The sequence below is a fragment of the Sapajus apella genome, unplaced genomic scaffold (assembly GCF_009761245.1).
Source record: "Sapajus apella isolate SASKATOON/1434 unplaced genomic scaffold, GSC_monkey_1.0 scaffold1, whole genome shotgun sequence".
NCBI lineage: Eukaryota > Metazoa > Chordata > Mammalia > Primates > Cebidae > Sapajus > Sapajus apella.
In genome coordinates, this window is record NW_022436941.1 from 6414499 (window position 1) to 6426419 (window position 11921).

General features: G+C 40.7%; 1 protein-coding gene across 2 annotated transcripts in view; it reads right to left on the minus strand.

Annotated features, from left to right (window-relative positions):
* UBE2B (ubiquitin conjugating enzyme E2 B) overlaps positions 1 to 11921 on the minus strand; it is a 20193-nt gene continuing 8272 nt past the window's right edge. The window contains exons 4-6 of one of the 2 annotated variants that reach the window (XM_032251564.1): positions 9332 to 9421; positions 2465 to 2553; positions 1 to 346 (exon numbers count right to left, since the gene is read on the minus strand). In XM_032251564.1, the coding sequence (XP_032107455.1) occupies positions 218 to 346; positions 2465 to 2553; positions 9332 to 9421 (308 nt within the window). In that variant the 3' untranslated portion in view covers positions 1 to 217. The remainder of the gene's footprint in view (positions 347 to 2464; positions 2554 to 9331; positions 9422 to 11921) is intronic. The other variant, XM_032251637.1, reaches the window with a different exon arrangement.

Sequence of the window (11921 nt, forward strand, 5' to 3'; positions counted from 1 at the left end):
TATATTACAAATTTATGCAGCAATAACTTAGTTCACACCATGCAATAAAAAGTACATTAATCAAGATACACAAGCTTTTGTAGGTTCTAAACTGAAGGACATTTTTCTTTTTCTGCAGAATCCTTAAAACCTGTGGCACTTAAAATTTGTTAGCCTTTCTACTGAGAGGTAAATTATACACAACAATGATGAAAAAGATTAACAGACCAGTTGTCTATTATGAATCATTCCAGCTTTGTTCAACAATGGCCGAAACTCTTTTCTCATATTCTCGTTTGTTTTCCTGATAAAGCTGTGCTGCCTGGCTATTGGCTGGACTGTTAGGATTCGGTTCATCCAGCAGAGACTAGGAGAAAAGAGAGGAAAAAACAGATTTGCACAGTTATTCTTTATACTAACAGGGGTCAGATATGGAATATATTACAGAGCAGTTATATGAAACAAATTACTTTGGAGATCAATATGTCATATAATTTTTGGTCTAAATACTTTTAGAAATGGTTTTATAAATACTATGAGGTTTCTTGCTGCTAAGGAACTTAAGCTTCTGAAACAAAGTTCTCAATTGCCTTAAGGCCTATAATTAATTTCAGCTGGGTACAGTGGCTCACACCTATAATCCTAACACTTTGGGAGGCTGAGACAGGAGGAACCCTTGAGCCTCACAGTTCAAGACCAGCCTGGGTAACACAGGATACCCTATTCCTATTAAAAAAGAAAAAGAGGTGGGGTGCAGTGGCTCATGCCTGTAATTCCAGCACTTTGGGAGGCTGAGGTGAGTGGATCACCTGAGGTCGGGAGTTCAAGACCAGCCTGACCAACATGGAGAAACCCCATCTCTACTACAAACACAAAATTAACCGGGCGTGGTGGCATATGCTTGTAATCCCACCTACTAGGGAGTCTGAGGCAGGAAAACTGCTTGAACCTGGGAGGTGGAGGTTGCAATGAGCCAGGATTGCGCCACTGCACTCCAGCCTAGGCAACGAGAGCAGAACTCTGTTTCAAAAAAAGAAAAACAAAGAAGAAAAAAAACCCTATAATTTCAAAGAAATCAGAAAAAGAATATTCTTAAGCATATTGAGACTTTCTCATTAAACCAAGGAACTGAACAGCTTAATTTGGTTAACATATACTACCAATAAATCTCACAGTAAGTAACACTGTCCAAGATTAAACTCTATTACTGCAGTTACTTTGCAAATGTCTGACAGTAAAAGTTGGGGGATAAAGTCTTGTTTCCTTTCATCAACAAAACATATACATTTAGCAGGAAGGGAATGAGATAGGAAGGTTGAAAAACAATGCTTACAGGATGACCAGAATTGGCCAGGCTAGGTGGCTCATGCCTATAATCATAACAGTTTGGGAAGTCAAGACCATCCTGGCTAACACAGTGGAAGCCCGTCTTACTAAAAATACAAAAACTCAGCCACGCATCATGGCACGCGCCTATAGTCCAGCTACTCGGGAGGCTGAGGCAAGAGATTCACTTGAACCTGGGAAGTGGAGGTTGCAGTGAGCCGAGATAAAGCCACTACACTCCAGCCTGGGCGACAGAGCAAGACACCATCTCAAAAAAAGAAGGGAGAAAAAAAAGATGACCAGAATGAAAGAAGTGTGATAGAAAAAACTTTAAAAGGAACATCACAAGTCAACATATTATTTCTGCTCCTCTCAAATCCACAAAACTAAAACACCCCTCACTCCATCCCTCCTAAATTTTCATTCAAAAATCTATTCTGAAATATTCTGCCAGACTGCTTTGGCAAATGGTTACATTACTTTTCCTTTCTTTTCTTTTTTTTTTTTTTGAGATGGAGTTTCGCTCCTGTTACCCAGGCTGGAGTGCAGTGGCGCGATCTCAGCTCACTGCAACCTCCGCCTCCTGGGTTCAGGCAATTCTCCTGCCTCAGCCTCCTGAGTAGCTGGGATTACAGGCATGCACCACCATGCCCAGCTAATTTTTTGTATTTTTAGTAGAGATGGGGTTTCACCTTGTTGACCAGGATGGTCTCGATCTCTTGACCTCGTGATCCACCCGCCTCGGCCTCCCAAAGTGCTGGGATTATAGGCTTGAGCCACCGCGCCCGGCTCCTTTCTTTTTTTAAAACAGAATTTCTTTGATGGAGTAACATACTCAATGCTTATCTGCACCTGGCAGTTTCTTTAGGTCCCTATGGTTTTTCCAAGCAATTTTCTCTTTTCCACAACCCTTGGCTATGCTTCAGAGGCACAAACTAAGTTTGACATGTGAGAGCATGTAACTTATACAATTAGGAAAGAGACTGTGGTCTGGATCCCATGTAGGCATACTGAAAGAGAAGTTAGCTGAAAATCATGGATTCTTGTCCAAGCTCTGCCATGGTTACCTGGGTGCTAACGAGGTTAGAGTGCTCCTAAAGGAGCTGACTGTATCCTACAGAATACTGACAAATTATAATACATCCTAACATACACCTACCTGAATTGATGTTAAGATAGAAGATACATCATATGTTGGACTCCATCGGTTCTGAAGGATATCTAAACATATGCTACCATCAGCATACACTGCAAAGACAACATTAAAATTGGTTACACATTCACTTTGTCATATCTAACAGTTAAGAGAAATCTTTATAACAAACAGAATGCTTGGCTTATAAGTTTTAAATATTAGGTACTAAACTCTTGTATATCACAGGAAAACCTGTCTTAAAACTACGGTCTCTTATTTTGCACCTGCTGTGGTTTGAATGTTCCCTCCAAAACTCATGTTGAAATTTAATTGCCATTAAACAGTGTTGAGAAGTGGGACCTTTAAGAAGTGCTTAGGTCATGAGGGCTCTGCTCTCAATGAATGGATTAATTATGGCAGGAGTGGGCTCCAGATAAAAGGATGAGTTTGGCTCCATTTCTTCTCTCTGTCTTGTGTGCTCACCTGCCTGCCTTCCACCATGGAATGTCACAGCACCAAGGACCTTGCTTAGGTGCCAGTGCCACACTCTTGGACTTCCCAGTCTCCAGAACCATGAGCCAAACAAACTACTATTGTTTATAAATTATCAGTCCCTGCTATTCTGTTGTAGCAGAAAATGAACTAAGACAGCACCTTATGATCAATAGGCTTTGAGTTAAATTTCTTCAACACATATCATTTAACAATCTGTTTAAATTCCATATTTTTAAATATTCTTAAAGCTTTTAAAAAACTGCTTATTTTTGACATAGCAATTACACTCCTAGAAATTAAGGAAATAAATGTGGACATGCACAAAGATTGACTTACAGGATGTTCACTATAATACTATTTATAAGAGTGAAAGACCAGACGCAGTGGCTTGTGCCTGTAATTCCAGCACTTTGGGAGGCCGAGGCGGGTGGATCACGAGGTCAAGAGATCGAGACCATCCTGGTCAACGTGGTGAAACCCCATCTCTACTAAAAATACAAAAAATTAGCCGGGCATGGTGGCGCGTGCCTGTAATCCCGGCTACTCAGGAGGCTGAGGCTGCGGTGAGCCGAGATCGCGCCATTGCACTCCAGCCTGGGTAACAAGAGCGAAACTCCGTCTCCAAAAAAAAAGAAGTTTTATATAAATATTTTCATTTAAAGTATATGTAGTCACAAAAACATCTGTAAGACTTAATGTCAAAATATAAGTAGTGGATATACTAGTAGGATGAGGGATGATCTTCCTTTATTTTTTGAGACAGTTTCACTCTTGTTGCGCAGGCTGGAGAGCAATGCAATGGTGCAAATCTCGACTTACTGCAACCTCCACCTCCCAGGTTCAAGCGATTCTCCTGCCACAGTCTCCCATGTAGCTGGGATTACAGGCACCTGCCACCACGCCCAGCTAATTTCTGCATTTTTAGTAGAGTCAGGGTTTTGCCACATTGGCCAGGCTGGTCTGAAACTCCTAATCTCAGGTGATCCACCCGCCTTGGCCTCCCAAAGTACTGGGATTATAGGCGTGGGCCACCACACCTGGCATTTTTTTTTTTTTTTGAGACGGAGTCTTGGTCTGTTGCCCAGGATGGAGTGCAGTGGTGCAATTTCGGCTCACTGCAACCTCCGCCTCCGAGGTTCAAGTGATTCTCCTGCCTCAGTCTCCCGAATAGCTGGGATCACAGGCATGCACAACCACATCCAGCTAATTTTTGTATTTTTAGTAGAGAAAGAGTTTTGCCGTGTTGGCCAGGCTGGTCTCGAACTCCCGACCTCAGGTGATCCACCCGCCTCAGCCTCCCAGAGTGCTGGGATTACAGGTGTGAGCCACTGTGCCTGGCCAGATGATCTTATTTATTTTATTGAGAGACAGTCTCACTCTGTTGCCCAGGCTGGAGTGCAGTGGCGCAATCTCAGCTTACTGCAACCTCTGCTTCCCGGGTTCAAGCAGTTCTCCTGCCTCAGCCTCCTGAGTAGCTGGGATTACAGGCATGTGCCACCATGCCTAATTTTTTTTTTTTTTTTTTTTTTTTTTTTTGGTAGAGACAGGGTTTCACCATGCTGGCCAGGCTGGTCTCAAACTCCTTGACCTGTGATCTACCCCGCCTTGGCCTCCCAAAGTGTTAGGATTCCAGGCGTGAGCCATGGTGCCCGGCTGATCTTATTTTCTTTCTTTTCCCTTCCTTGCGTTTATGATTTATTTGTGCAATAAGTATATATTCCTTTCATTTAAAAATAAAGTGACTAACAGGTATTAAAAGTCCTAAACATGTGGGAGGGTTCTTCCCCTTTTAGACTGATTCTGTGAAAATACACGCAATTAACGTAAATATCTGCCCAACTGTGAGACTATTTATCTGTACAATAAATTTCTAGAAGTGAACTGCTATATAAGACAAAGAGTAAATGCATTTAAATGTTACAGATACCACTTCATAATGGTGTGGGAGTGCAAATCACACTTAAACACTATTATTCTTCAGGGCTCTTTCCTAGGCCCTTTTCCTTCTTATCCTTTATACATACTCTGGGCAATCCTATTCACTCCTGTGGCCTCATTTACCATCCATGTGCTCAGTACTCCCAATAGTTGGTCTAAGCCTAGTAGATCTATCTCTCACCTTCGAAGAAATATAGCCAACTACTGTCTGTCCCACAGAAACACCAAACTTAGCCATGCAAAGCATAAATTAGCACCTTTGTAAAACCCATAAAAGTATAAAACAATTTTAAAGTTCTGAGTATTTTTGAAAATCCAAAAGTAAACCAGAGCTCAAATTATCTATCAACTGATGAATTGATAAACAAAATGCAGAAGATCCATACAATGGAATATTATTCAGCAATAAAAAATGAATCACAGATAGCTCTATGTCACAACATAGATGAGCCTTGAAAACTTTATGCTGGGTGACAGAAGTCAGTCACAAAGGACCACATATTATAAGATTCCATTTATATGAAATGTCCAGAATAGTCAAATCTAAGACTGCTAAGAGAATAGTTATGGGGCTTTTTGTTGTTTTTAAAGTGGTTATGGTGATGGTTGTGATTATGCTAAAAACTATATGAGCCATACAATTTAAGTGAACAGCTTGGTGTGTAAATTATATTTCAATAAATGTTTTCTAAAAATTAAATTATAAAAAAATATTCGTAGTAAAAAGGGAATCCATGCTATAAATATGAAGAGATGTGAAAACCAAATACACTGTTTTCTTAAAAATTTGAATTTCTTAAGTTGATAACCCTAGATTTATACACCTTACTCATTCTACAGTGTTTCCTACCTTGATTTAAAGACCTCCCTTACCATAATTGGTTTGGTTTTGACTCAATAATGAGTCTAAGCCAGACAAAGCTACAGTCGAATAAATGGTAAATGACTTGGGAACTTCCCTAAAAGGAGAAACAGAAAATAAAATTAAACCTGTCTTGGATCAAAAAAAAAAAAAAAAAAAAAAGCAAAAATGGCAGCTAGAAGGAAAAGGCAACTTCACAGCACTGAAGCACCAAAGGTTGTATTTATCACTGGAAAGTCACCTTGATTCCAGAAAAAAAACACATCTCTCCTTTAGGTAGGGAGCTCTATAATGTATTCTGCAGCACAAGAGACACAATCAAGAGGACCTCTGAAAATGTTCTTCCTCAAAGTGAGTTGGCTGATGGGGAATATCACATTTAAATAAGCAAAGGCGGAAGAGAAGCTTCAAGACTGAAGAGGAGCTTCAAGAATTTGGAAAAACTCTTTCACATGGTAATTTATAATCCAGAATTAAAAATGTAATTAATAGATGTAAACAGCAAGATGTCAAGAAAGACCAAATTTATTACAAAGGAATTAGCCATCATTTAATGAAGAATAGTAACTACCGAGTGAAACTGAGAACAATTCTACTGAAGGAAAAAAATGAAAAACGGTATTATTAAAAGCTTTAAAAACATACAAGGCTCTGACCCAATGATCCTCACTTTAAAAACTTAATCTAATTGTTATGCAGCAATTAAAAAAACAAATAGAAAACTTAGTCAAAATAATAATTGGTATCTGAAAATACTTATTTTGAGGCCAGGCACAGTGGCTCACACCTGTAATCCTAGCACTTTGGGAGGCCAAGGCAGGCGGATCCCCTGAAGTCAGGAGTTCGAGACCAGCCTGGCCAACATGATGAAAGTCTCTACTAAAAATACAAAAATTGGCCGGCGTGGTGGCTCAAGCCTGTAATCCCAGCACTTTGGGAGGCCGAGGCAGGCGGATCACCAGGTCAAGAGATCGAGACCATCCTGGCCAACATGGTGAAACCCCATCTCTACTAAAAATACAAAAATTAGCTGGGTGTGGTGGCGTGCGTCTGTAGTCCCAGCTACTCGGGAGGCTGAGGCAGGAGAATTGCTTGAACCTGGGAGGCGGAGGTTGCAGTGAGCCGAGACTGTGCCACTGCGCTCCAGCCTGGCACCTGGCTACAAAACGAGACTCTGTCTCAAAAAAAAAAAAAAAATTAGCCAGGTATGGTGGCACAAGCCTGTAGTCCCACCCAGCTACTCGGGAGGCTGAGGCAAGAGAACTGCTGGAACCCAGGAGGTGGAGGTTGCAGTAAGCCAAGATCACGCCACTGCACTCTAGCCAGCATGACAGAGCAAGTCTTTGTCTCAAAAAAAATAAAAAAGCAAAAAAATGTAAGATTTTTAAGAATGTTCAAAGTGCTATTTAAAGCCATAAACAATTGAATACTATCAACAATTGGACACTGGTTAAAAATATAAGATCTACGTAACAGAACATTTGCCATTAAAAATGATGTATCAGAATTTTTTTTTTAATTATTATTATTTTTGAGACGGAGTCTTGCTTTGTCACCAGGCTGGAGTGCAGTGGTGTGATCTCAGCTCAGTGCAATTTCCACCTGGCAGGTTCAAGTGATTCTCCTGCCTCAGCCTCCTGAGTAGATGGGACTACAGGCGCAGGCCACCACACCCAGCTAATTTTTTGTATTTTTAGTAGAGACAGGGTCTTACCATGTTGGCCAGAATGGTCTTGATCTCTTAACTTTGTGATCTACCCGCCTCGGCTTCTCAACATGCTGGGATTACAGGCATGAGCCACTGTGCCTGGCCCAGAATATTTAATAAGGGCAAATGTTCACAGTATACTAAAAAAAAAAAAAAAAAAAAAAAAAAATCACCTCACTTTATATAAAACATTATCCCAATTTTTTTTTTTTTTTTTTTTTTTTGAGACAGGGTCTTGCTTTGTCACTCAGGCAGGAGTGCAGTGGTGCAATCATGGCTCACTACAGCCTCCACCTTCCAGGCTCTAGCAATTCTCCCACCTCAGCCTCCGTAGTAGCTGAGAATACAGGTATGCACCACTGTGCCCAACTAATTTTTGCATTTGTTTTGTAGGGATGGGGTTTTACTATGTTGCCTAAGCTAGTCTAGAACTCCTGGGATCAAGCAATTCACCCACCTCAGTCTCCCAAATTGCTAGAATTATAGGCATGAGCCACTGTGCGTGGCCACTGACTCCAATTTTGTATAAGCAAAACTGTACTTTTTTTTTTTGAGGTAGGATCTTGCTCTGTTGCCCAGGCTAGAGTGCAGTGGCACAGTCATGGCTTACTGTGGCCTTGACCTCCTGGACTGAAGTGATCCTCTCACTTCGGCCTCCAAGAGGAGCTGAGACTACAGGTGTATGCTACCGTGCCCTGTTATTTTTAAAAATTTTTATAGGGATGGGATCTCACTATGTTGCCCAGGCTGGTCTCTAACTCCTGGGCTAAAGCAACCCTCCCACCTTGGCCTCCAAAAGTGCTGGGATTATAGGTATGAGCCACCTTGCCTGGCCAAAATTATATTTTTGAAAAGCTAAATTGCAGTCAACAGATTTTTTTGTTGTTATTTTTCACAGTTCTACAAATAAATAGGTAATACTTTTATTTATTTTAGTGGCAACAGAATCTTGCTTTGTTACCTAGGCTGGCCTCCAACTCCTAGCCTGAAGCCACCCTCCTGCCTTAGCCTCCAGAGTAGCTGGGACTGACCACTGTGCCTGGCTTACATATTACCTTTTTTTTTCCTTTTTGAGACAGGCTCTTGCTTTGTCACTCAGGCTGAAGTGCAGTGTTGTGATCTCAGCTCAATGCAACCTCCGCCTCAAGTGATTCTCCTGCTTCAAGCCTCCTGGGTAATTGAGATTAAAGGTGCCCATCACCACACCTGGCTAATTTTTGTATCTGTAGTAGAGATGGAGTTTCACCATGTTGGCCAGGCTGGTCTCAAATTCCTGACCTCAGGTGATCTGCCCACCTTGGCCTCCTGAAGTGCTGAGATTACAGGTATGAGTCTCCATGCCCAACCACATATTACTTTTAATTCACGAGTTATTAAAACAACTTGACGTCAAATTTGAAAGCTTCATAAGATTCTACTACAGAAACAAAGGCTAGAAAAGGCAGCCCATTCCTGAAATCCCACTGCTTTGGGAGACCAAAGTGGGAGGACTGCTTGAGGCTAGGAGTTCAAGGACCAGCCTGGGCAGCACAAAGACTTTGTGTCTACAAAACAGAAAAAGAAAAAAAAATTATCTGGTAATGGTGGTCCACGCCTGTCATCCTAGCTACTTAGGAGTCTACGGCAGGAGGATTACTTGAACCCAGGAGTTTGAGTAACAGCTGTGATCACACCACTGCACTCCATCAGGGATGACAGAATGTAACCCTGTCTCTGAAGAAACAAGAAACAGACCAAAAATCCACAACAAAAGCATGGCTAACAGGGACACAGAAGCAACACCTACGAGTGAGCCCTACTAGTGAAAAGTAAGAGGCAAGAGCTAAAAGGACGTAAGCAAAATTCTTTCCCCCACTATGATCTGCAAAATCTAAAAAATGCTACTTACCATTTGGATGAAACATTTTGGATAAAAACCTAACAGTTGGTGGTTTATTTGGATATTCTTCAGAAAATTCTATTACTAGTTTAAAAGTACCTAGAAAGAAAACAAAATAATGACAGTAAAGAAAAGCAGAACTTTATCTCATCAATCAGTTCTCAACTGCATACTGGTTTTTGCACAACCACATATAAGTTAGTATGTCAACTTTGGTTCGGCACACAAAACATGCTAAATATACTCTATTTATGTTACAGTGATAACACGCAGCATTGGCAAGCAGTTGGGGACGAGCACATTCATGTTGCTATTGGTGGGAGTGTTAACTGTCACATTTTTGGAAGGCAACTGTGCCCTAGCTACCAAGATTTAAAATGCATATTTGAAGAACTACAAATAGTTTATCATAGTTTGGAACGGAGGACGGTCAAAGGATTTTGAGAGGGGCTGACTACCACATGGCAAAAGAAGACTCATACTGGAGGTACTTATGTGATAGACTGATTCTATCCCCACACCAATCACTCCATTTGAATATGCCAAGAATCATTAAAGCTTTAGTGTGATTACCTACTTTTGGTTATACGCCAACAAGGTACATGTTGGTCAGTCTAAATCAGCATTTAGCCACTATTAATAGTTTGTCTTTATAGACTTCTTTTGGGCTTACTTAACTATCCAGACACCATTTCTTTAAAGGAAGTCCTCTAACTACAACCCTTTAACATATTCAGGAAGCTGGGACTTAATCCTAATGAAGTCAATAAAACTTTAAACCAGTCCAGGTATCTCTACTAGGTTCTTTCCTTATTTCATCAATGCACAGTTAAAAACAAAACAGTCTTTCTTGGCCTAAATAATAAGCTCCTGGCTTTAGTCTATTAAGATTATAGCTCACAGCTAGGTAAATATTTTATATTATATTATCATGGTCCTATCTTTGTCATACAACCTTCAACTCCATACTTAAAAGTTGTTTGGAAATTTGAGACTGGAAAGGCCAAAAATACAAGCAACCTAAAGTGATTTCTATTTTGTATTTTGGCACATATTAATAGAATAGAGAAACTCTGAAACATTCTATGAAGTTAGCCCTAAGCCTAATTATATATTTTTTAAGTTTTTTTAATTACAAAAATAACAGCTGTACAGTGTAAAATTTCAGGCAAAACCACATATGAGGCATAGCTATCCTTAAACTTTTTGATTGAAGGACCTCTTTACCCTCTTAGTCCTACCAGGACCACACTCCAATGTGAACTAACTGAACATGAAGCTGGGAAGAGATGCATGCAATAGCATACCATTTTATAGTATTTCTATTATAGAGATACAAAATCAGTAATACCCTTAAGAGCACCAAAGTAGTACAATATGCTAAAATAATTAGAAGGTGATGAGGCTTGTGTATTTATCACTTTCTAATTTTTAAAAACTGAGTTTTTATATTATTTTAAAAGAATGCCTTTTTAATAACCAGCTTGCAAAAATAACGTTAACAACCAGCTCTCATGAATCAGTATAGGCTGCCTCCAGCACACCACAGGATATACTTATTGATATTTGTTGTATTAGAAATTGTAACTCGGTGTGGGCGCGACGGCTCACGCCTGTAATCCCAGCACTTTGTGAGGCTGAGGCAGGCAGATCACTTTGAGGTCAGGAGTGTAAGATCAGCCTGGCCAACATGGTGAAACCCATCTCTACCAAAGATACAAAAATTAGTGGGGCGTGGTGAAGCACGCCTGTAATCCCAGTTACTCGGGTGGCTGAGGCAGGAGAATCCATTGAACCCAGGACGTGGAGGTTACAGTGAGCCCAGAGGATGCCGCTGTACTATAGCGTGGGTGACAAAGTAAGGCTCCATCTCAGTAAGAAAAGAAATAATAAACTTAGAAAATCTTCATTAAAAATAACTACAGCTGGGTGCAGTGGCTCACACCTGTAATCCCAGCACTTTGGGAGGCTGAGGTAGGTGGATCACCTGAGGTCAGAAGTTCGAGACTAGCCTGGCCAACATGATGAAACCCTATCTCTACAAAAATTAGCCAGGCATGATGGCACGTGCCTGTGATACCAGCTACTCGGGAGGCTGAGGCAGGAGAATGGCTTGAACCCAGGAGGCAGAGGTTGCAGTGAGCAGATTGCACCATGGCACTCCAGCCTGGGCAACAAGAGTGCGACTGTCTCAAAAACAAAAACAAGCAAAACAACTGCAAATTCCTTACACATTAACCCAACATGTTAGGTTAAACTGCAAACCCATTACACATAATATAAATGAAAATTATATTTCTCCCCATGTTAGTGATAAGTGTAAGCATTGTTTTACGTTTTTGCAACTCTCTCTTTAATGACTGATTTAACAGAAGACAGCTGGATTCTTTTATCTGCTTCTGCACTCAATCTGTTATAATACCTTGTTTGGTTTAAGTACAAGAAGAAAATCCAGGCTCACACAAATACGTAATTGAAAAAAGGAGTATTTTCTTTTTTTGAGACAGAGTCTTGCTCTGTCATCCAGGTTGGAGTTCAATGGCGGCCTCCCGAGTAGCTGGGATTACAGGCGCCCGCCACCATGTCTGGCTAATTTTTG